Source organism: Eptatretus burgeri, chromosome 10 (assembly GCF_056783735.1).
Source record: "Eptatretus burgeri isolate ZD-2024b chromosome 10, Ebu_testis_v1, whole genome shotgun sequence".
NCBI lineage: Eukaryota > Metazoa > Chordata > Myxini > Myxiniformes > Myxinidae > Eptatretus > Eptatretus burgeri.
In genome coordinates this window covers 25,181,503-25,207,721 of record NC_140970.1, presented here as the reverse complement: position 1 = coordinate 25,207,721, position 26,219 = coordinate 25,181,503, and the positions used below count along the sequence as shown (strand labels likewise).

At 45.6% G+C, this 26,219-nt stretch overlaps 1 protein-coding gene across 1 annotated transcript in view; it reads left to right on the top strand.

Annotated features, from left to right (window-relative positions):
* Positions 1–26,219, top strand: part of LOC147018114 (inositol 1,4,5-trisphosphate-gated calcium channel ITPR1-like) — a 489,954-nt gene that overhangs the window by 190,661 nt on the left and 273,074 nt on the right. The window contains exon 22 of the mRNA XM_085900071.1: positions 19,544–19,731. Within this exon, the coding sequence (XP_085756197.1) occupies positions 19,544–19,731 (188 nt within the window). The remainder of the gene's footprint in view (positions 1–19,543; positions 19,732–26,219) is intronic.

Sequence of the window (26,219 nt, the reverse complement as noted above, 5' to 3'; positions counted from 1 at the left end):
GTAGAGATGGGGGGACCAGTCTAGAAGTTTGATGGCTGCTTGAAGTCCCTGCCAGTCAGCTTGAGTGAAATGCCAGACTCAACGGTGCTGAGGTGGTTCTGTAATAACAGCCAAAGAGATGTCTACTCTGACAAGTATGTGGTCAGATGAGCCAATTAGAGCAGAGGAAGAACAGCCGATATTTTCAGGGAATTTGATCAAAATCTGATCCAGAAGAGATGGAGTCTTGTTGGTTGAGATCCGGGTCGGGAAGTTAACTGATTGAGTCAGTCCCAATGAGTCACAGAAGTCTTTTGCTGAAGTGCCATGGCAGGTGAGAGAGGTACCCACACTCAACCAACTGGCATGATGACAATTTAAGTCACCACATCTGAATAAGAGAGCATTGGGATGAGAGAATAAAAGTTGGTCCATGTTTTCAGAGAGTGACATAAATGGAGTCATCACTGTTTGGTGGACGGTGCAACACATGTATAAACATGAGGTGGGAGTGGAGGGAAAACCATAGCCAGAGGTATTCCTGGGGGTGTTGGGGAGAGAGGGTAGTGCAAGGAGTGTGAGGAATAGTCTTTGATGAAGAGAGCAACTCTGCCACCAGGATGAGGCTCAGGTCTGTCATATCAGAGGAGGAAGTAACCAGAGAGATACTCAGGAGACAGAGACATCTTGAAGGAGGAAAGTTTATGTTAATATAAGCAGATTATGTCTGGTTTGTCAGTGGCAACCTGTATGGAAGGATCCGTCAGGTTTGTGCGAAGAACCCGGATGTTTGAGATCCACACTTTTAAGCAAGAGGGAGGGGAGGTGGTTTTGGGTGCAGGGGAGGAGAGGGAAGGGGGGTAGGATGAGCGAGGAGGGGGGAGGTAAGTAGAGTTGTTGAAAGAGTGTGGGGGATTGCCGAAGAGCTAGGGGAGAGTGCAGGCTGAGGAGGAGAAAAGGCTTGGTGGTGATGGGTTGAGGTACAGTGGGGAGTAATAAGAGAGGTGGCAGAGGGCAGTTGAAAATTGGAGGGGGTGGTGTGATGAGATGGAAGAGAGAAGGTGGGAGAAGGAGGCAGCTTTGTGGATGTGGGTGGGGGGGGCAACTTTGGGAAGTGGGAGTGAGGGGGATGCTTGGAGGGGGAAGAGTGTGAAGGTTGCTTTGAAAGGGAGGGTAGACGATGAGAGCAGGCACAGCCAAGGTGCATGAGGGTGATGGGAGAGGTGGGGAAAGGGGAAGGATGAGACTTGGTGGAGGTATGGTGAAGAATGGAAGAGGCAGGTGGAGGTACAAGATTTGAGGGGTTTCGAAGAGGGGGGGTGTTCTTAGAGGAAGGAAGGAGCATGTTTGTGGTGATGAGTGTACTGATTGAGAGAGTGAGATATCTGTTAGGTTAGAATGGAGCCCATAGATGTTAGAACACCACACACTTTGGGACAACAGAGGAAGAGCTAATACTGAAGCAGAAAAGAGTGAAGAAGTGCCAATAACGGTGGTAGGATGAGTATCAAGATGGGAAGGGTAAGGGGAGGTGATATCAGGTGAGGTGCTAGGAGGAGGTAGATTTAAATTGATGGGATGAATTGGCACTAAAGTTGGAAAAAAAAGGATGATTAATGAAGTACGAACATGCATTGCAAATTGGTTTTTTTTTAAATTTTCAGTCAGAGATTTTTAACAACTTTAATCATACACCACTTTATATGATGATCTATTAAGCGAAAAACACTTTACCTGATATTCATGTCCATTACACAGCACCTCCATCCTACCATAGACTCAAACTGTTATTACTTACAAAATATAAAGATTTCGTAAGTATATTGATGACTTCCATCCTCTGTTTGTGTGTGTGTTTGTGTGTTTGTTTGTAGGCACGATAACTCGAGAACGGAAGAAGCTCCCAATGTCAAATTACACCACGTGATTCAGGAGGGCGATGGCTAGTGCTGATTCGATTTTGGTCAAAATCGGTCAAAGGTCAAGGTCACAGTGAGGTCAAACATAATTCCGTAAATTCATGTGGAGAAATGGAGTATTTTTGCTTCGGTCGACATTACGAGTTCGTTTTAACTTCAATTTTAATTTTGTCTTCGGTTTTTGCGATCGCTTCGGACGCTTAACATTCAGTTGTCGAAATTCTGGTAAAATCGCATGTTTTGGAGATGTTTTAAGATTGTATAAAAATATTTCACTCACCGCGTCACGGCTCGTCACGTGGTGCATTGTGCTCGAGCAGACGCGTCGTTGAGTCACGTTAAGGTTTTGCGTGTGCACGCTGACGGTGTTTTCGATAAAGATGGTGTTTAAAAGTCATTTTTATCCCGATAAAGGTTATCGTCGCATGCCTGACTCCCTAAGATGTCGGATTATGTAAAGATTGTTGGTGGATGGCCGAATATTACGGTTTTGTGACTTTGATAAAATAATATTAAACGAGCCGAAACCCCGTCACAGACGGATTCAACCACCCTCACCAGCTCACCCACACTCGAGGGACATGGACTGGACAGGGCGTGCTTTCCCCCGCCTACTCATCCCCCACCCCAGCCCCATTCCCCCTAGCTCCCACCCCCTGCCATCAATTTGCTTACCCCCGCCCAAAAATGTAATTGCCCCGCCCCCGCCTCTTCACTCCCCACCCCGTCTATTGATTCCCCACCCCACTTGCCCCCGGGCCCCCTGTCCACCCCTCACATTCAACCCCACCTAATTCACCCCAGCCCCCGCCCACTCATCCCCCGCCCCATTCCCCCCCCCGTCTCCCGCTTTAAATTTGCTTACCCCCACCAAAAAATTTGCTTACCTTGCCTCCCGCCTCTTCACTCCCTGCCCCCGTCTCTTCACTCCTCGCCCCCGTCTCTTCACTCCTCGCCCCCGTCTCAACGAAAAGTGTTTATTCTGCTTCAGAGTAGAAGGTTGACTATTGCCACTATTTGCGATGCACTCTTATAGGTACGAAGTTTCTTTCAGTCCAGGTCACAGTACCGAGAAAAATGTGACGCGACCGCCAGGAGGAGCACAAAATTGGCCCTTCAGTATTAATATATAGACTAGCCGAAGCCCCGTCACAGACAGATTCTGTTCATTCTTCCACCCTCACCAGCTCACCCACACTCGAGGGACATGGACTGGACAGGACGTGCTTGCCCCCGCCTACTCATCCCCCGCCCTGCCCCATCCCCCCCCACCTTCAATTTGCTTACCCCTGCCCAGAAATTTAATTACCCCGGCCCCGCCTCTTCACTCCCCGACCCCCTTCTCTTGGTTCCCCGCCCCACTTGCCCCCAGGCCCCTGCCCCCCTGTCCACCCCCTCACACTCAACCCCGCCTAATTCACCCCAGCCCCCGCCCCATTTCCCCCGCTTCCCGCTTTCAATTTGCTTACCCCCGCCAAAAATTTGCTTACCTTGCCCCCCGCCTCTTCACTCCCTGCCCCCCTCTCTTCATCCCCCGCCCCCGCCTCTTCACTTCTCGTCCCCGCCTCTTCACTTCTCTCCCCCATCTCAACAAAAAGTGTTTATTCTGCTTCAGATTTGAAAGTTGACTATCGCCACTATGTGCGATGCACTCTCACAGGTACGAAGTCTTTTTCAGGTCAGGTCACAGTACCGAGAAAAACGTGACACGACCGCAAGGAGGAGCACAAAATTAGCCCTTCAGTATTAATATATAGATAATTGTGTGGAGAAATGGAGATTTTTGCTTCGGTCGACGTTACGAGTTCGTTTTAACTCGGATCACAATTCTGTTTTTACTTTTGGTAATGGTTACGTATGCTTAACACTCGGTTGTCAAAATTCTGGTAAAAATCGGATGTTTTATGAGATTATGTCGGGTGTCATGTCTGAGGCTTAACTGAAGATTATGCTAATGAGGGGGATTGTAACACACGGCATTACGTGCTCGTTTGGTCATTTCTATCATCTCAGTAGAGATGACCTAATAATAACAGTCTCGAAGTCCGTCCGTCCATCCGTCCGTCCACAATCAAACCGAGTGGAGACAAATAACCAATAGTGGAATGGATAGAGGTCGATGAGACATGCACAACGATGTAACTTTCAAGGTCGTCCAAGGTCGAGGTCAACGTCACGAGGCTGTCAAAGTTGCGAAATTCGTCGATTTCAAATCGTATCTCCTCCCTCATTGATCAAGAGAGATCAAATGTTATTAGTGATTCAGATACTATAGACTATTATCTAGAACAACACGAGCCATTTTTTGAAATTTGCTCTCGTTCCGATTTTATAGCCCTTAAAACTTCGTTCTGATTCCCCGTATTTTGGGGAATTTACGTATCCCCGTATTATGAACGGGCCGTTCATAAAGTACGTACAAAAATAAAAAAAAGTATTAAATTAAGAACCGTAACTCTCCGAGACAAATATTATTTTTGAAGCTTTTGTCAGATTTAACTAAAACAATGGAACACACGTTTATATGCACACTTACTTTCATTTATGACATTAACATTGTCTTGAATGTCAATTTGTACTTTTATTGTCATAAATGATGTGCTGTGATATTAAAAAAAGGTAAATTACACCGCTCGGGACTGCATCGTCATGGCTTACAAACATCGGTTCATAAGGAACTGCTGGCTTTGCAAGCGATTAGTGATGTATGAGGGGGTGGGTTGTTTAAAGCCCGCGTACGGCCTGAGACAGGGGTGGGTAGTTTGAAGCCCGCATACGGCCTGCGTACAGGGGTGGGTGGTTTAAAGCCCACGTATGGTCTGCGTACAGGAGTGGGTGGTTTAAAGCCCGCGTACGGCCTGCGTACAAGGGTGAGTGGTTTAAAGCCCGCGTACGGCCTGAGACAGGGGTGGGTGGTTTAAAGCCCGCGTACGGCCTGAGACAGGGGTGGGTGGTTTTAAGCCCGCGTACGGCCTGAGACAGGGGTGGGTGGTTTTAAGCCCGCGTACGGCCTGATACAGGGGTGGGTGGTTTAAAGCCCGCGTACGGCCTGAGAGAGGGGTAGGTGGTTTAAAGCCCGCGTACGGCCTGCGTACAGGGGTGGGTGGTTTAAAGCCCGCGTACGGCCTGAGACAGGGGTGGGTGGTTTAAAGCCCGCGTACGGCCTGCGTACAGGGGTGGGTGGTTTAAAGCCCGCGTACGGCCTGAGACAGGGGTGGGTGGTTTAAAGCCCGCGTACGGCCTGCGTACAGGGGTGGGTGGTTTAAAGCCCGCGTACAGGGGTGGGTGGTTTAAGGCCTGTGTACAGGGGTGGGTGGTTTAAAGCTCGCGTATGGCCTGAGACAGGGGTGGGTGGTTTAAAGCCCACGTACGGCCTGCGTACAGAGGTGGGTGGTTTAAAGCCCACGTACGGGCTGCCTACAGGGGTGGGTGGTTTAAAGCCCACGTACGGGCTGCGTACAGGGGTGGGTGGTTTAAAGCCCACGCACAGGTTGCGTACAGGGGTGGGTGGTTTAAAGCTCGCGTATGGCCTGAGACAGGGGTGGGTGGTTTAAAGCCCACGTACGGCCTGCGTACAGGGGTGGGTGGTTTAAAGCCCACGTACGGGCTGCGTACAGGGGTGGGTGGTTTAAAGCCCATGCACGGGTTGCGTACAGGGGTGGGTGGTTTAAAGCCCGCGCACGGCCTGCGTACAGGGGTGGGTGGGTGGTACGACGGCTGCATACATACTTTATGAAAGTGGTGTCGGACAACATGAAAGCGTTTCAGAAGATGAAGGTGAGCCTGTTGTCATTGCGAGGGGGAAAATATCCCCGTTCACAGGAACATTTTCGACGTGATGTTGAATCCGTGGACGTCAATAATTGTTCCATATTACTGTATTACCGTAGTTAATAATTACTGATGCATTTGAGATAAATCTACAGTTCGTTGTAATCTTCAAGTATTGTGATGTGATATGACTATGAGACACAAATGGGGGTGGGTGGGTGGTTACGAGCCTGCATACAGAGGTGGGGGGTGTGTCGTCACTAGTCTGCATACAGACGGGGGAGGGTGGTTTTGAAACCCAGAAGTAGAGCGTGCGTACTTTATGAACTGCCCCTATTCCAGTCTGGCACAGAGTTACTTGCTTTCGACCTCTGGCAGAGATGACCGGCACTCCCTCTCGGGGGTATTTTTTTAAAGTCAATTTCAATCCTTTCTTCACTTTTGGTAACGGTTAAGTATGCTTAATACTCGGTTGTCGAAATTCTGGTAAAAATCGGATGTTTTATGAGATTTATGTCGGGTGTCATATCTGAGGCTGAACTGATGATTATGCTAATGAGGGGGATTGTAACACACGGCATTACGCGCTCGTTTTAAAGTCAATTTCAATCCTGTCTTCAATTTTTGTAACTTTTAAGTATGCTTAACACTCGGTTGTCGAAATTCTGGTAAAATCGGATGTTTTATGAGAGGTTTGGTACAGAATCATCGTAGAAACTTGTGGTTTGCGTCGCTACCTTCTCTTGAGACAGCTTTGATTAGACAAGGTCAGAGGTCAAGTTGACGATTTCGTAAGTACCAGTCTATGACTGCTTGTTGAAATATTCAAACTGTGATTAATATCCTATTTTAACATGCTGCACTGCATATCCGAACAACCACCAACAAATCATATTCTTGCGAATTCGCGACCGCCGGCGTGTGAACAGCCGCGTCACTCGAATCGCGACCGCATCGCCCACCGGACGGACAATTCAGTCGTGACCCTCCGGGAACTATCGCCCGGAGCCAGTCACGGGTGGGCCTTTCGACCTCACCACAATCGTGCCAATCGGCCACCCGCGTAGGATAGGGTTGTTCGCCAAACTCGACCGACCTAAGTACCCACGCGGATGGTAAACTGGGCGATCGTATCTCGCCGCAGGTCGACTCCAGACACGAACCGCTTAAGCGGTCAGTTCCGTGCTTCAGTGATCACCGAGCGGTGTTATCGTCGGCCTCGACGGTTCCGATTAATTACCGGGCGTATTAAGCCCACTACGAACCCTTTACGTGAAGCAGGATGGAGGGTCAATAAAGAAAAGACGAAGCGAAACGGGAAAACAGTTCACACAAAGCACATTTATTACGCGACACACAGAAAGCACACATATACAGCCAAACAGTCAAAATGCACATATAGCAATAAAAAAGCAACAACGACACAGAGTTACTACCGACTACGCGCACACACGGCAACACGTATACAGTTCTACTTCGCAGAGGCGCCAACACACATTTACTCAAAACCAAAGGAAAGAAGCCACAGTCATAGACAAGGGGGCAGACGGGCCTGTAGGCCAATTGTGCGCGTGACCTGGAGGAGCGGCCAGGTCTGCGAGACCGGGGCCTACCCGCGTCCTCGTGACGCGTTGGCGGGCGAGCCGCAGATGTGGCCGCGTGGCTGTGCCCCCACTCCGTGCTCCTTGGCGGGTTTCGTTGGCACGACGTTTGGAGTGGGGTGGGAACGGGGTCCCCTTTTGCACTATCTCAGCGTGGGGGAAAGGGGGAATTGTTGATGCCCTGGGGGAGGGAGATAGCTGCCTGGCTTGGGTCCCGTGACGAGCGATCCCACACCGCAGCCTCGTCGCTGTCATTCTTGCCTCTGACCCGAGCTCCTTTGCCTCTTCCCGCAACTCTTCTCAGCCGACTCCAGAACCCAACTCTTTGCCACACCGATGACTTCGCCACCCGACTCGATTCTCTGCCACACCGATGACTCAACTCACTCTTTCTGCCACACCGATCACTTCGCCACCCGACTCGCTCTGCCACACCGATGACTCGACTCACTCTCCACCCGACTCGACTGACTCTCCACCCGACTCGACTCTCTGCCACACCGATGACTCGACTCACTCTGCCCTGATTCGCCTTTCGCTCACCGTTTTATAGGCCGGCAGGAGAAAACAATATGCAAATATCCGGATCAGGATGACCTCAGGGGCGGAGCCACGCTCGCCAATTGGACGGAGGAAAAGTGGGCGTGAACCTCCCCTGATCCTAGAATTTGCATATATCGATTTCACACAGACGCGCCTGGAGGCGGGGCCAAGCCGCTCCGCGCTTGCTAATTGGTCGGAGCAAAAGTGGGCGTGCAGTATTCTTGATCCGAATTCTCCCTCGGAAAGTCCTCTATTTGCGCTCGCGGCTCGGTGCGTTCGGTACCAATTGCCGAACGGGCCCGAGACAGCCCGACGCTCAGTGTTCACAGGTGGTGCGGGAATGGCCATAGAAGGAGAGAGGCGAAGGTGGTGGAGGGTTTTCGGTGGTGGTTGATGGTTATGGTGCCGTTTGGGAATGGCGGTGATCCGATGATGTGGGAGCGAGTTGTGAAGGTAAAGGTCGTGGCTGTTGGCGGCGTTGTTGTTGTTGTCCGAGGGTTGGAGCATGGTTGCAGTTGGTGACGATGGCTGGCATGGTGGTTGTTGTGTGATGGCGGTTGAGACGTGGTTGGTTCAAAATAAAGATAAAACAGAAAAACGGCTATCTCAAAGCGTCGCAGCCCGGATGAATCACATAAATTCCCTCTATACAATGGGTTTGGGCTAACTACGCATGTATTTAGAGATATCTCACCTACGGGCCCTTCATGGTGTAATGCGAATTTCCACAGCCGTAACAATATTAATGCGTATCTACAATGTATTTTATAAGCCTGGTGTTGACTTAGTGGTTAGGGTGGTGGCTTGGGATCCTCGGGTCCTGAGTTCAAGCCCCGTTTGCTGCTGAATTAATACACCAGTGGGTTGACTCAACCTGTCATCCTTCCGAGGTCGGCGAAATGAGTACCAGTGTGTGCTGGTAGAGGGGCACTGCATCAGCTACACAGTCACGCTTACAAGAAATGATAGCTACTCCAGCAGCTAAGCTGCCATATGCAAGAAGAAGAATGTATTTTATAAATTATATTTATAGATTCCACCTTCATCGAAATACCAACATTAATCAACACCATCTGCAAACATCCACACACAAACATGAATGTTTAATCAATAATATTAATTAAAGAATTTACCTCACTAAAATAATTAAATCAACGTTATTACATCAAATGCAATGCTCTTGATGGAACTTGTTTACATGAAAACCAACCAAACTTAAAGACAAGTAGAGGCATCTTCAAAGTTCACCGCCCCCATGCCAAATCAATAAATAACAAATCCGCCAGTGCACGACATTGCCAGGGCACCTTTGGTGCCCGTCGATGCTGCCGTACAGCACATGGAGATAGAATTGGGAGTGAGCAGTGCACTCCTGAGGTGAATGTGTACAAATGATAGTTACTCACCATGCAGCACATGGAGATGGAATTGGGAGGGAGTGGTATACAATAATTGATTGATTAATTGATCAATTGCACAATTAAAATAAATAATAATCGTAAAATAATTAATTTCTGAATCAATTGGGTATAGCATACCAGAACCACCACTGTTTCATCCGAATCTGCAACTTTTTGAAAATTAAGTAATTCATCGAAAAATTAATAATTAATCGATGAATTGTTAAATCAATAAATCCAAAATACCATTGATACCATCAAAAATGGAATGTTTGACCTCACTGTGACCTTGACCTTTGACCAATTTTGACCAAAATCTAATCAGCGCTAGCCATCACCCTCCTGAATCACGTGGTGTAATTTGACATTGGTAGCTTCTTCCGTTCTCGTGTTACCACGGATTAACGTAACGTAAAGGTCACACTCGACGGCTCCCCAACTCGAAAGGACGCCGGGGTGAGCGTGATGACATCAGCGCACACACGCAAAACCTTTACGTGACTCAACGACGCGTCTGCTCGAGCGCGCTGCGCCACGTGACGAGCCGTGACGCGGCGGGTGAAATATTTTTATACAATCTTAAAACGTCTCCAAAACATCCGATTTTTACCAGAATTTCGACAACCAACTGTTAAGCGTCCTAAGCGATCGCAAAAACCGAAGACAAAATTAAAATTGAAGTTAAAATGAACTCGTAACGTCGATCGAAGCAAAAATACTCCATTTCTCCACAGGAATTTATGGAATTATTTAATATTATTTTATAACACTGAAATTTTTAAAACAGCCGTAACTCGACGAATTGACACACAAATTCCGCCGAACTTACCTCGATCTTCCAAACTCACGCTCCGTCAACAATACCTGTGGTAACTTTTCTCAAGTTATGTTTTGAATGTTTGACCTCACTGTGACCTTGACCTTTGACCGATTTTGACCAAAATCTAATCAGCGCGAGCCATCGCCCTCCTGAATCACGTGGTGTAATTTGACATTGGTAGCTTCTTCCGTTCTGGAGTTATCGTGCCTACAAACAAACAAACAAAGGACGGAAGTGATCAATATACTTACGAAATCTTTATATTTTGTAAGTAACAAACACAAGAAAATGGAGTGACAACTAATATAAGTACCCCCTTCCTTTGGCGTCTGGCGATTGCATTATACATTGCCTGGATATGAAATTGGGAAGGAGCAGTATACAACAAAATGGAGTAAAAACTGATTATTCCCTTCCTTCAGCGCCCGGCGATGACTTAATGTATCACCTGTACATGGAATTTGTAAGGAGCGGTGCACAAAAAGGTAATGATGGAGTCCAAAGACATTCTTACAAGGCCTGATCAAACAATCAGCCAAATATCCCATTTAACATGATGGAAAAAAACCTTCTCAGCACGTTCCACACAAAATCATCCTTTACTGAACAAATTCTTGCAAATCAAAGTAGCTGAGATGAAAAGACATTGTAACCCATTTTAATTGGTACATTGCTACCTGGAAAGGTGTACAAGACTCCAGGGAAACTGAAATCATCAACTTTATGACACACACTTGTACTGAAACCATTCTGTCCAACTCTAACCAACACATCCAGATACGCAGCAACTGTACAATCATTACCACTCTTGTTGCCAATCAGGTTATCGAGATAAATCTTGTATTAAAAAAAATCAGGTTATCTTGATAGACGCTGCCTATCAAATTTTTTTAGAGTTAACCACACAAATATAATCTATATAATGACATGTATGAGATAATATTTTAGTGAATCCTAATTTTTTTTTTCATTCATCAGTTTCTGCATCAATGAAAATTTACAGAAAATAAGAAAAATGTCCACTAGTAGGGGGCTGCAATTCCCACCCATAGGAATACCCTTAACCTGTTGAAACATTCTCCCACAAAAAGACACAAAAGTATTAAATAAAATAAAATTAACAGCATCCTTAAACTTCTGCTTATCAAAACAATGATAACTTGAGAATTTATTTTCAGAAAAGAATGCTCTATCAAACCTGATACATAAAAACTCATTAAAAGAGTTTTAAAAACCTTGTCAATTACTTTGAAGAGTGAATCACTCGTTCTAAATCCAAGTTTGTATATAAAGATGAAAAATCAAAACCTTCAACTGACTTGATATTGAGGCATCTAATTCTATCTAAGAACGCTAAGGAAGAATCAATGCTCCAGAAAGTGTTAATACCAGAATTATTCGCAATTGCTGAACAATATTTCCTGAACTCTCCCCTAACAACTTGTAAGCCTGAGCTAAGGTCAGGTCAGGTATGGGAGCATGTGCCAGAACAGCGCGTCGCTGCGTCCACTTTCCGCCGGTACTCCAGGGGCCTCCGTCTGGCCATCCCCCAGGCAGATGCCAGGCCCATCCCCATCTCCTTGAGATGATGGTCAACCTGCTGCAACCATGAGGCACGTGGTCGGCCCACTGGCCTCCTCCACTCATGAGACTCCCTCGCTGAGAGAATCTGGTGAGCAGGATCAGCGTCAGGAAAACGAGCCACATGTCCATACAGCCGCAGCTGACGCTCACGGACTATGCAGGTAACAAATCTCATCCGAGTCTCTCTCAGCAACCGCTCGTTGGACACAAAATCCGACCAGCGATAGCCAAGGATTCTCCGAAGAGACCTGGTACCAAAGGAATTAAGTCTCCATCTCAGATCCTTGGTCAAAGTCCAAGTCTCGCACCCATAGAGCAAGACTGGAAGTACCAAGGACCTGAAGACTCGGACTTTCGTCCTCCCGCACAGGTACCGGCAGCGCCACACCCCATGATCCAGTGAATCCATGACTCCCCAGGCCCGACCCAGACGTCTATTGACCTCCGGCTCACAACCTGCGGAGACATGAATATCACTGCCAAGGTAAGTGAATCTATCCACGACCTCAACATCCTCACCACAAACAGACACAGACAGGACAGCAGCATCCAAGATGTCACCGAAAGCCTGGATCTTTGTTTTGACCCAAGAAATCCGTAATCCCAAAGGCTCCGACTCCTCATTCAGCACCTCGAGGGCCCCCAAGAGGATGTCTAAAGTCTCCGCAAAGATGACTGCATCATCTGCAAAATCAAGGTCCGAGATCTTGACATTGCCAAACGATGCACCGCAACTTGATCTCTCCGACATCCTCCCAAAAATCCAGTCCATACAAGTGCTGAAAAGTGTGGGGGCAAGTACACATCCCTGACGAACTCCAGTAACAACTGGAAATAAGTCAGAGGCGGTACCACCACACTTCACAGCACTCTCAGTACCAGAGTAGAGTTCAGACATCAGATCGATCAGTTTCGGTGGCACCCCACGAAGACCAAGAATCCTCCAGAGGACATCCCGATTCACTGAATCGAACGCTTTACAGAGATCAACATAGGCTGCAAGCAGCCCCTGCCGAAACTCTCGTCTGCGTTCGGTGAGGACACGAAGTGCAAGGATACGGTCAATCGTTGACCTCTTTGGTGTAAAGCCTGACTGCTCTGGACGCTGGTGCTCAAGCAGATGGTGGCGAACCCTATCAAGAATTATCCGAGCAAAGACCTTGCCCGGCACTGAGAGCAGCGTCACCCCTCGGTAGTTGTTGCAGTCTTGGCGATCACCCTTCCCTTTCCAGAGAGGGACAACAAGGCCCCTCTTCCAGTCAGTTGGGATGATGCCTGTGTTCCAGGCAGAGCACAAAACTGCATGCAACGACGCGAGTGCAGCATTTCCACCAGCCTTGAGAAGTTCGGCATGGATGCCACAGATCCCTGGAGCTTTGCCCCGTTTCAACTGGTTCACCGCAGCCCGTGTTTCCACAAGCGATGGTGGACCACAGTTGATTCGAAGGTCAGCAACAGGGATTGTAACACCCTTGACGTCCAACTCGACAGCTGGGGGATCAGCCTGGTACAACCGCTCAAAGTAACCGGCCCAGCGGGCCTTCACTTCAGACTCCTCTGTCAAGAGCCTACCACTCTCTGCTCGAACTGCAGTGCTCCGAGGGATGGGCTTGGATGAACATAATGCGCGAATTCCCCTGTAAGCGGGACGAGAATCACCTGTCCACAGGTGATGCTCTACCCCTCACAGATTCCTCGCACATAGGCCTCCTTGTCCACCCTCAGTGCACGTACAGTTTTACGCCTCAGCTCCCTGAACAGCTCAGCTCTGCCATTCAGCCTGGCCCTGCGACTCTGGTCAATGGTATCCAGTGTCCCTTGAGAGACAAAATTCTTCTTTGCCCTGCGGTGAACTCCAAGGCATCCACCGGCAACATCAAGGACGGTGGTCTTGAAGGTGCTCCACAACTCTTCAGGACCCCCAAAGCACCCAGACCCCCCAAGTGTCCACTCAGCCTGTTCGCAAACTCCTCAGCTACTCTCTCATCCCTGAGCTTGGCAACATCCAGCCTAGGCTGGGATGGTACCATTCTCCAGGATTTAAGGTGCAGCTTTAGAGTTGCTACAACAAGCCTGTGGTCAGTATTGAGGAACTGAGCACTCCGGTAGACCCTGCAGTTCTGGATCATCCTCCAACGACCGTCAATGAGGACATGGTCAATCTCCTTTGCCACACCGCCAGCGTTGGAATACCAAGTCCAGCGATGAGCTTGCGGGCGCTGAAACCATGAACCAGCCACCCTAAGTCCATGACTTCTTGCAAAGTCAAGGAACTTAGTGCTATTCTGGTTCATAGTTCCTGACCCATGGGGACCAACACACACCTCATAACCATCCCTATCAGTTCCAGTCGATGCATTGAAATCCCCCAAGACTAGAAGTGTATCTCGTCTGGGGCACTGATCAACCACAGACTCGAGTGTGGCGTAGAATGTGTCCTTCACGGTGAGGTCACTCGCCTCAGTCGGAGCATAAATAGAGACCAGGGAAATGACACCTAAGGAGTGACGAATCCTTAATCTCATAATACGCTCGTTGACCGGTGTTACCTCAATTATCATTGGGGTCAGCTTATTGGACACAGCTACAGCAACTCCTTGGGTATGGTAACCATCAGAGCGACCAGACCAATAGTAGGTGTAACCACCCACCATTATCTCGCCGCAATCCGGTCTCCGAACCTCAGAGAGAGCTGCAATCCCGATGTCCAAACGCTTGAGCTCAGATGATAACAGAGACAGGTGATCATCCTCTCTTAGGGATAGGACATTCCAGGCACCCACCCGAAGGGACCGCCTCAGGTTAACCCAAGGAGACCGCCGTCTGGTGGACGACACCTCAGCACCACTCCGACACACTCTCCCGCAATCTGACCCAGGGATGTTACCCCGTGGTTTCCCTCCTATCAAAGATTCGGGGTCCCGAAGGCTTTTCCCCAATCCCATCATCCGGTGAGCTGCCCTGCGAAGGGAAGCTGCACAGGAGGTACTCCCACGGAGTGGGTTTTCAGATTTTTTTGCGTTTTTGCGTTTTGCGGAATGAAGCGTTTTACGGTGGCTGGAGTGCAAATCCTGAGCTAACCGATAACTATTTGGTAGAACACTGCTTTTTACCTGCTATAAACCTACACTTGTATGGGTTCTTATGAATCTTAGGAATCCCGAAAAGCTGGGCAATACAAAGATTTACCTCTTTACATTTAATAATGAAATGACATGACAAGGAACATTTGTGCTATTTCCGATACAAGTGAAAATAACCGCATAAATGCATAACTCTCTTAATAAAACCTCCACATAAAACTTTTTACAAACCACAACAAAATGATTAGTAGCCTTATCTGCTGGAGCTATAATGTAGCTATCATGGAGATCCTGAATATATTTACGAACACTCGGCTTGTTCAATACTGGTTCAGACTGACCCAGTGAAAGCAGCCCCGGCTACTAGAAATCTTAATCCTATTATCCAAGATTTCCACAACTCTGTTAAACCATGCATTAAAACTGTTTACAGATAACTTAAACTTGGTGCACATTTTGTAAACAAAATTAGAGACAGAATCCACAATTGAAGACCGAATGCAGCTCCAAGGTTGAGTTATTGGTTCCCTAGATTTAGCTCCAATTTTCATCAGATCCCTCATATCATTTATGATGTACTCTGCCAAGAGAATCATCTAAACATATTGTTACGAATTCTGGCCTGCCTGGCGTGCGATCAGCCGCGTACCTCTAATGGCAGCCGCGTCGCCCACCGGACGGACGATTCAGTCGTGACCCTCCTGGAACTACCGCCAGGAGCCAGTCACGGGTGGGGGTTTAACCTCACCACGATCGTGCCAATTGCCCACCCACGCAGGATAGGGTTGCTCGCCAAATTCGGCCTACCCTAAGTACCTGTGCGAGTGGTCGACCGGGCGATCGTACCTCGCCGCAGGTCGGCCGAGGACACGCTTAAGCGGTCCGTTCCGTTCTACAGTGATAACCGAGCGGTGTTATCGCCGACCTCGACGGATGTGATTCTGTTTACCGGGCGTTCAAAACCCACTACTCATTCCACGATACAAGATGGCACTTCCAATGGGGAAAGGACGCAACGAACGGCATACATTTCACACAAGCACATTTATTTCAATTACACACACAACACAAGCAAGGCAGTCATGCAATATACAAGCAACAAATGGAATGCAAAAGCAATACGACCGACTATAATTATTATTTACAAGCACTTACACAGTTTCTACTTGGCAGGACACGGCGCCACAGCATGCATCCAAAAACAAAGAAAGACCTCCCTCACAAGCAAGGGGGTAGACGGGGTCCGTAGACCTTTATGGTCATGGGCCGTGGATGACCGAAAAGGCCCACAAGACCGAAGGGTCTTACCCGCACCCTCGTGGTGCGACGGTGGGCAGGTCGCGACGTCTCATCCCCACGGCAACTAGCGTAGCCGCACCTGATCTCGGGCCTTGCAATGGTGGGCAGGTCGTGACGCCTTCTCCCCATGGCCACTAGGACAGCCGCGACTGATCTCGGGCCTTGCAACGGTGGGCAGGTCGTGGCGCCTTCTCCCCACGGCCACTAGGACAAGACTTCCACCTGACTGCCCCAAGTCTGTCTACGACGAAGACTTGGACCACGACAGACTTGGACCAAGACCACGATGACCAAGACTTCCACACGACTGCCCCAAGTCTCTGCTATCCGCTCTCTCTTTCCAGGCACTCCTCTTGCCCTTTTATTTCTCCTGCGCCCACCCGCCCTTCGAGGCGTGGGTGGGGGGGAGGAACATTCCAGAGAAATTGGGGCGGGAGTTGGTTTCCAGCCGTCAAACTTGTTTACCGGAGGAGAAATTGGGGTGGGGCTGGTTTCCAACTGTCAAACTTGTTTACCGGAGGAAAAATTGGGGGGGGGGGGCTGGTTTCCAACCGTAAAAACTTGTTTACCGGAGGAGAAATTGGGGTGGGGCTGGTTTTGTTGCTCCTTTAGTGGCGTTGTGGTGTGGATGGTGTGGTTGTTGAGATGGCGTGGTTGTTGAGATGGCGTGGTTGTTCCAAAATAACGACAGGTAAAGAAAAATTGCTAACTCAAAGCGTCGCAGCCCGGATGAATCACACATATTCCCTCTAAATGACGGGTGTAGACTAACTACACATGAACTTATCGATATATCTAACCTGAGGACCTTTCTGGTGTATTGCAAGTTTCCACAGCCGTAACAATATCATATATGCTTGTGATGAAGTCCTCATCCACTGGTGACACTGGAATTTTATTATTTCCTCAGAGAGGCTGGATCACTTATCTAGGAGTCTTGAGTATCTGTGGTGCTCTGATCTGAATGTAAATATTACATATCACTTGCCCAACAACTCTGTCAACATGCCCTTCATTCTGATTAATCTGTTCTCAATGGTAGGCATAAATTAAATACTCTTGCTACAAGGATGGCATTAAGTGAAGCATCAATAAGGAAATGACCCCGAACTGCTCTTGTCAAAGCTTTTCCACTTAGCATGCGAGGAATAGTGTTTGGAGCATACAGGACTTCATGATTTTCAGGCCTGACCCTCTCATCACGTGTCCTATGCAGCCAATGAATCTCATCTCCATGGGGAATCCATGTAGTTAGCGTAAATATGTGTTGATTATCATCGTTTTCCTCAGTGGAAAATTGGCGGCGTAACGTCAGTCTGACAAGTTCTCTCCCTTGGCTTGGATGACAGACTGTACAGGACACAGTATATTATTGCATTTCACTCAATATTTTTTACATCTAAATAAACCATGTTCCTGCATGAAGATTTTTCTACATTTTTTTTTATGTTTGTTTAATTGTATTTCTGTATTTGTTGCAGTAAAAATAAATTATTTTGCAATGTGTTTGAGGTTAAACCGTAGATTGATTGAACTATATTGCTTAATCCCTTAACACGTGCGGGGTAATTATATATAAGCATGATTCTCACAAGATTTCTTGACAACGTATCAACGTGGTCACACTCTTCATCATGATCAAAAGACACCAACAAGTTTTGTGTTTGTGTGCATCAGAATTAGATCTTTACTTCACACTGTGTAAAGATGGCACGTTGGCATTTTCCGTTAAATTCACGGAAGGAGACAACTACAGGGAAAACCTACAATGGACGCCATTTTCATCGTTTAACGGCATTTACTGACGTTCACCTGGCTGAATTATGTCACAGTAACCACCCAAGCCACTGTACCACTTACTTTAAAATTCAGGATAATTTATTGTCCATGTTATAAAACATAGAAAATTGACATCCACTGGCAATTCGAAAACCAAAAATCTTCAGAATGATGATGGCAAGAGATCAGGGATCAGGTTGCATATCTACAGGACTATACATTGTACAGTATGTACAGGATATCAAATGACTGCAGAAACAATCTTCTTCCTTTGGATTCTTCCTTTAGCCATGGGGCATTTATTGCAGGTGTATTTGGCCACGTGCTCTACATTCACATTAAATTGCATGTGGCCACAGGGTTACAAATATTATCACAGCTTTTCGCCAGTCTTCGCTGTAAATGGACGTTTTATTCAAGGTCACTTTTTTCGTCTTTTTGTGTGGAGTTGGCCTTGGATGCCATTGGCAGAGAGTTTGAAGAGTAAGGCAGGATGCCAGACTGTATCAAAAGCACGACATATGTCCAGAGAGACCCTCTGATCTCATGTTTGACATTGAGGACCTCCATCCATTGTTGGGGGATGTATAAGCTGCATGGCCAAGGTAGAGTGACCTGGTCTGAAACCAAATTGGTGATCAGAGATGAGGTTGTTGGAGAAAAGAAAGATTTAATATCAACTGTGATGATTGATTCCATGACCTTGATGATGATTTGAAGTAAGCTTATGGGGTTGTCGTCAAGTTCATCAGATTTTGCGCTTTTTTATGTAGTGCAGTGATGTTGGCATACTTCCAAGCAGATGGAAGATGATCTAACACAAATGACAGGGTGAAAATGGGAGAGAGAGGATGTGAAAGAGCAGCAGAGCAGGATTTTAGGACACATGAGCTGATGTTGTCCAGTCCAGTTGCAGAGTCACAGTCGAGGGTTGAAAGAACCTTCTCCACCTTTTCAGTTGCAACAGATACAGAGTGCAGGACCAGTTCGGTATGACAGGAGAGGATTAGTCCCAAGTGTGAGGAGTTGGGGACACAACATTTTGAAGCAAACACAAAATTGAGCCATTCAGCCTTTTCATGAGCAGAGTCGGCTGTGGTGCCATTTGAAGAGATGGAAAGGATGGAAGGGGAGCATACACCAGAGACACACTGATTGCCACCAGGTTTTAGAGAAGGGAGACAAGTTTGAAAGTTCATTCTTGAGATTGAAAAGTTTACCTTAACCATGAAGCCAACACCAGGCTTAAGAAACCAACAACTTATTGTTGGTTTTGTTTGTTAAGCCAACAACTTATTGATCAACTACGAATAGTACTTTAACAGCCCCAATTATTGCTACCTTCTTGTGGGTTCAGTTGGGGAATGTTTTGGGCCCAAGTATTTCATGAATGCACTGGTCAGGCCTGATGGTCGACTGAAGGTTAGACAACTGGAGTTATTTAATATATACACCAACCACCAATGGTAGCCAACCAACCACCATCCAGCTTAACATCCATCTGGTGGATGGAGAACACGTTACTGCAGAGAACTGCATGTGATTAATGCAACTATCACTCAGATGACAGTTTATAGCTGAGTCATTAATATTCAAACACAATGTCAAAGGCAAATGTGAATACCTCGAGAATATCGAGTCAGCCCTCTGACCATGTTGAATTCAAAATGCATGAAATAAATATTTATTAGAATGAATCATAGATTTATTGAAGTCAGATGAGACAAGTATGGGTGACCAGCATGTGTGTAATTTCTCTTGGCAGGTAGCCAAGTGATGCGCTCTATCCATGGCGTTGGAGAGCTCATGAGCCATGTGGTTCTTCGTAGTGGTGGTTTCCTTGTTGGTCTTGCTGCTCCTGCTCCAGACAATGAGCCATCAGCACCAACTGGCAGTCAGGAAAAAGATTTATTGGTGATGGATACAAAACTCAAGATCCTGGACATCCTGCAGGTCTGATTGCACTCATCAAGGCAGCATAGCCTTATGGTAGATATGGTGGTATTTTTTTTTTAACAACGACCATTTGCCTTTGGAGTATTTAATTGAGGAAGTGAAACATGTACAAAAACAGCGAGATAGACCTTGCCAACAACTATCAAAGCCATTGCGTGCCAGGTCATCATATAACTTTCCTGGTGAAGGTTACCAAGTATCTTTCTTTCATCAATGATCGATCATATGACATTTAATTATATTAATTACCAGACCATATACAATTTGAGAAGCAACTGTTTGAGTGTTTTGTTTGTTTGACTTCTTTGCACTTCTTAATTGAATTGAAAACGGATTGAGTTGAAAATTGCTGAGAGGACTCGGGGTGCTTCTTTTAGGCAGTAAAATAAAATAAATTAATAGTCCTTGGAGTTTGGTGGAGGGTGGGGGGGAGTGAGGGGAGCATCCCAATTCTCTCTCTGTAAATTTGTATAATGTGGGGCCATCTGGTGGAAGCTGGTATTGCAAGTAATAAAATGTGCCATCGACATCATAAAAGTGGAGGAATTAACCTGTCCGGAGGGAAGGGTTCTTCACTAATTTTCTTAAAACAAGCAATTGTAAGAACTACATTTAGAACAAGAAAAAGAGCAATCAGAGATTGCAGACCCTCACCAGGACTTGTTTTGTGTGGTGTGTTGTGTGGTGTTTGTGTACTGGTGTGTTACATAATTAATAAGAGATATAATTAGAATTGCCACTTTTTCAATGCTGGCAGTAATTAATGGTTCAGCCATTTCAGAGAAGATTTTTGAAGGTTAAAAAAACAACAATGTGGCTGCTGAATCACGTGACTGATAATGTCATCCAAAATTTTTTTGTTGACCATTTGATCCTGAGATGAGCCTCAAAATTTTTATAACGATCGGATGTCGCGTTGCAATTGCATATGTAGTAATAAAGAAAGGTCGAACTTCCGATGAACTGCGCCTGGATCGTGAAGGTGTGGGAGGAGATACCGTCGGACATCATCAAGTGAGCATTTTTGATATGCTGCACCTCCAACAAGATGTACAGCACAATGAATGCCATCATTTGGGTGGAAGAGGCTGTAAATGACGGTAGCAGGGACTTGCTCTACCCTGATTCGGACAAGGAGTTGCATGCCGTCTTCGACGAAGAAAGCATTGACGATGATTTCCTCAGGTTTAGCTGAAAAGATTTATCAAACCCAAATGGCCCTTTTCAGGGCCACAAATCCACAAGAAATATGAATGATACTGGTATGAATCCCTTTTCTTCATTTTCCTAGGAACAAAAAAATCTTCTTTATAATACTAAAAAATAAGAAAGAAAAACAAAACTTCTTGGGATCCTCTCCTCTCTCTTCAACTTCTTGAAAATTGAATATGACTGCAAGACAAAATTAAGTCGACATGGGAGTAAAGCATGTTGACACCTCCGTCACTTTGTTCCGTACAAAGTTCATGTACAAATGTATTTAGATCGAGATCAGAAAATAAAATGATCAATATATTTTTTTATTTTTTTTTGACGGGTGAAGAACATGGGTGTGATTAATACACCAGAAAAGTTTTTTTTTTTTTTTTGAGGGTGAAAAACAGGGGTGCGGTTAATACATGGCCATGGTTTATCCACCAGAAAAGACGGTTGCCAATTTTCATCCAATTGACTTGAAATTTGAACAGGATTTTCACTTCAGTTCACTAAATTCAACCAACAATCATTTTTGAGGTCAACATAGGCCAAAAGGTCAACATAGGCCAAAGGTCAACAACTTCGTTAGAATTTCTAAAATCCTCAATTTTCACCCTATTTACTTGAAATTTGAAGAGTATTTGCATATCAGGTCAATGAATTCAACCACGAATTACTTTTTGAGGTCAAAAAGTCAATATGGGCCTAATTTCTAAAATTGAGAGATAGGGCCAAAAACTAATATGATTTTTTAAAAGTTATGGGTGGATGAGTTATGACAAAACTAGGTTGGATGAGTTTAGTTGGTTCGGTGACAAGAATAAGCCGATTCGATTTCGTTTCAGCTCCAGCCTATCAGTGGGATACAAAACATAAACTGTTTAGCCTGGCGGAGGTATGCGCTCGACCAAGTGCTGTTATACTTTGTTCTGTTTTGCCAAGTGTCGCATTATGAGTGATTTTTTTTTTCTTTTGTCTATCTGCCTGTGAACAGGATATCTCAAAAAGTTATGGGCGGATTCGGCTGAAACTTGGTGGACAGGCTTGGTGTCTGACAATAACAAATTGATTCGATTTTGGTGAAGATCCAGATCTGGCTACAATACTTTTTTATTGATTCTTCACCATTGAGTGATCGGGCCAAAAAACGGTATATAGCACAATGTCTCAAAAAGTTATGGACGGATTTGGATGATGCTTGGTGGTCAGGTTGGGTAGGTGACAAGAATTCACTGAGAGTTTTTAATGTTACAGTTGTATAAAAGATCTGAATTGTCCTTAAACTAAAGAATCAACTTCAAACAATTCAAGTATCACAGAATGATACTTTTAGTGCTGTGTTTTTTTGGGGGGTTTTTCTCACACATTGCTGAGATAATGACTTCAGGAGTCAAAGGAAATTCACCTGGGAGGAAATAATTATGTGAGCCATATGAGCAGATACATAGCCTGGGGTGTGGACTTCAATCATATTTTCTGATGCTAGTTCTGCAACCATCTGCAGATTTAATGCATTTTTTTTAATCTACTTGCTTCGCACCAAAGTTCTTGGATTGCATTAATTTTAATATTTCACTTGCCTGAGGAACCAGTAATGCTTGTTCCCTTTAGAGTAGACAGCACACTTATATTAACATAAAAGTCAAATTTCAAACAACCATTGAGCAGTGAATATTATTTGAAGATGACAGGCTGAATATTTATGAGTCCCACCGTTTTAATCTCATCATAATGGTAAAATTTGCATCCTGAATTAATGACTGCTTTGTTCTTTTTGTTAAACAAGCATTCAGTAATTGGTTTGACCTGTTAGTGTTCCCATCTGGAACCCCTCACTCATGATGCAGGTGAACCCAAGTTCAAATCCCACATACCGTATGTGCTTGTCATTGTCTATCAATGTCCTTGAAGTTCATGTAATGTAATTTTCTTTCCTACACATTAAGCATCCACCCTTCCCCAAAGTTTCTGGCTTTTTGCAGGTGGCAGCGTGTTAATTGGTCTTGGGGATTTTTTAATGACTTGGAGCTGTTGCTTCCACTGAAATTTAAGCTCATCCCAATGGCAAGGACAGAAAGGCTGCCAATGTGAAAACATGGAGCGAATTGCATATGGCATCACATGTTGTTGGCACCACTAAGTTAACCCTTTGAGGACCACAAGCATCTTGAAAGTAATTTTCAGATACAAGTGCAATTTTATAATTAATTTGGTGATAATCATGAATATGATTTGAAATTCAAAAGTAACACATGACGAAAACTGCAAGTTTTCCGAATAAACAAACAAAAGAAAAATTATGGAAATGACAAAAGCTCTTACCCAATGTTAGATACAATGTTTGCCAATGTATAAACTTAAAGTAATCAATAATTGCAGGGAAAATATCAGAGATACACAACCTTGAAGTTTAGGGATATATGTATCCTTGGGTCCTAAAAGGAGAACACAAACGCAATTTTTTTTTTTCTGAAAACCATTGATAATCATTAATCATGGTCTAATCTGAAGGCAAAAAAACAAATTTTACAATCACAAAGTGTCGAAAAAAAGCCCTGGAGTGTCGGTTTTCGATTTTACCCATGACGTCACACCTTGAAGGCATATTGATCTGAATGGCAGTTTTACATAGGGAAACAGTGCATGTCGAGCTCAGATTCAGATCCTGATTCCATCATCATTAGCAGCACTGAGGGTTCTCAGAATGTTGAAACTGATCAGTGCGATTTTGAAGAAACGATTGGATACAAAATTAGAATTGGAAACGCTTTCAAGGAAATTGTGGAGCCAAATCGTTTCGTTCCTTATGTAAGCGATTCAGAGGAAGAAGGTGGCAGTGTTCATGAAGATGAAAACACTGGTCACATGATCACTTCGGCTCGGTCGGGTTCGATTTTCCATTCAATCAACAGTTTGTAAGGGAGGGATTTTGTAATAATAAATCGGTTTATGTATTACTCGAGCAGAAATATCTGTCATCGCCCAACAGCACCGCCCAGGCAGACCCGGACACGTGGACAAAATGGGTGATGAATGTTTTGTCCCACAGGTTGGCCAGGTGTATTGTATGTTACGGGATCGTCCCGTTTCATACTTTTCGCAGACACCATTTGTGTCTGTGCCATGTCCCACCATCTTGTCCATGAGGTGTTGATGTCCCTCCCCAGTGGATGGGGGATTGGGACTACCCCGACAAACTATGGTGGATGCTAGCTTGTAACAATAACATATTGTTGTGGATTCTAAGAATCGGATCCAAGTAATGCACACAACATCCAGATCCTCAGACAGTTATTTCCATAAATGCATGTTCAGAATAGACCCATCCCCTTGTCTGGTGGGATTCTAACTCTTTTATGTGTTGGAGAAGGGTAAAGAACAGATTTCCTTTCTTTCCTATGTGATAACCTTTTCCTCTTTGCGACACATTCATGACAAATTATTTTATGCCAGTTTTCATTTCCTCATGGGCGTTATTCACCGTTCGTGCATGCGAGAGATAGCTGTTGACCAAACGGAGACTCATTCTATTCCCTTTCCATTAAGACACATTGGCTTGGAAATAGACGACTTATTTACACATTTTATTTTGGTATTCATTTTCACTTTGGACTTACCAGGCATTTGAGTTATTAAACACACCGCGGGCTTTTCCTGAACAGTTTATTCTGATGTTCAAACATGGCTGTGGATCATTTACCTCTGGACCGACCTTTTTCCATTGACGTTCGACACACGCCTTTCTTTTGACGGTTGACATCCAACTTTTTCCATCGACGCTTGATGCCCCACTTGGCAGCTCTATGGATGCTGGCTGGCTCTTGTTCATGTCGGACTGAACGGAGAGGTGATGGTTGCCCGTTGACCTTTTGTGAGCGCTTCACATTTTTACTCAGTTGTTCCGGCAAATGGCTGCTTTCTGGCGTTCGTCCAGCGTCCCGAACATGGCGTCATTAGGCAGTCCTGTGTTAAATGGGAGTTGCATCTCGTTCAATGGTGAGGAGAGAATGATCGTGAGAATTGACAGTTGGAGGTCACGTGCAGCAATGCGCCAATAGGCAAGCTGGATTTGGCTGAAGTCTGCTTGAGGCTCCGCCCAGACTGGTCGTCTATAAAAAGGACAGGAGGACCGCCTTCCTGACGGTTGGTTTCAGCTCTTGACAGCTCCTGACTGTTGGTGACATCTCCTGATGGTTGGTTACTGCTCCTGACCTCTCTTGATGGTTGGTGACAGCTTCTGACAGCTCCTGACCATTGATGACAGCTCCTGACCCTTGGTGACAGCTCCTGACAGCTCTTGATGGTTGGTGACAACAGCAACGGTGGTTGGTGACAGTGAGATAATTCCTGGTGGTTCTGCTCGGTACTTATCTCTTGGCATACCTGATTCTTGGTGTTCCTGGTTCCTGGGGGTGACAACATGCCGTTGATTGGTCTTTGAGCCTGTTTACAGGTGGTGCACAGCTAGGCAGGGCGCTGGCAGCGGACCAAGGCATGCTCACACATTTTGGTTTATTTTAGTCGATGCACGACCTCTGCTTTGGAAAGCCAAGACCAGATTTATTTTCCTCTGAATGATCTGCTGGGTACTCATGTCTCGTGTTTAATTGTTAAGTAAGGCATAGTGATAGGCATCTACTCTTTGTCCATTTTTCTATAAATGCTTGTTAAATTCTTTGTTTGAGATTATTTTGTTGATTTAACATTTGATTGATTTGAAGTCATCCATTTACACCACAAGGAAATAAAAAGTTCTTCAGTTTATTTATTTTTCTCAATAATAAATTCCTTGTTGATGTTTTAACCTGTCCGTGATTGTCATTTCCTTCCATTGATCCAGCATTGTCCGAACCTAGATAGACTGGGAGATTATAATTCCCAAATGAATTAACCTGTCATCGGCGGCGTGCACCAGCGGTAAACGCTCGGTCGCATTACTTAAGATCTAATCAAGATAAGATTGGTGCATCGCTGAGGATGCGTTCCCCAGTCAGGAGGCCACGTGACCTCGAGTTAAATGGCAAATTAGATGGTGGACACTGGAACTCATGGTTAACTGATTGGCGTTCGTGGTTGTTAAGCAACCCACTGCTCTACGAAGTGAAATGTAAGCGGTGGCCCCAGGGCCGGTTCTTCTGAGGAGAAACGAGGATTAACCCCCTCATAATACACTCGATACCCGTGGCCGTAACAATACTTTCTCTCCACTATAGATAGATGGTGGTTCATTTGATTTGTAGAAGTTTGTGTTGATAATAGATGATTAATTTCCGGGCAATGGCAACAGG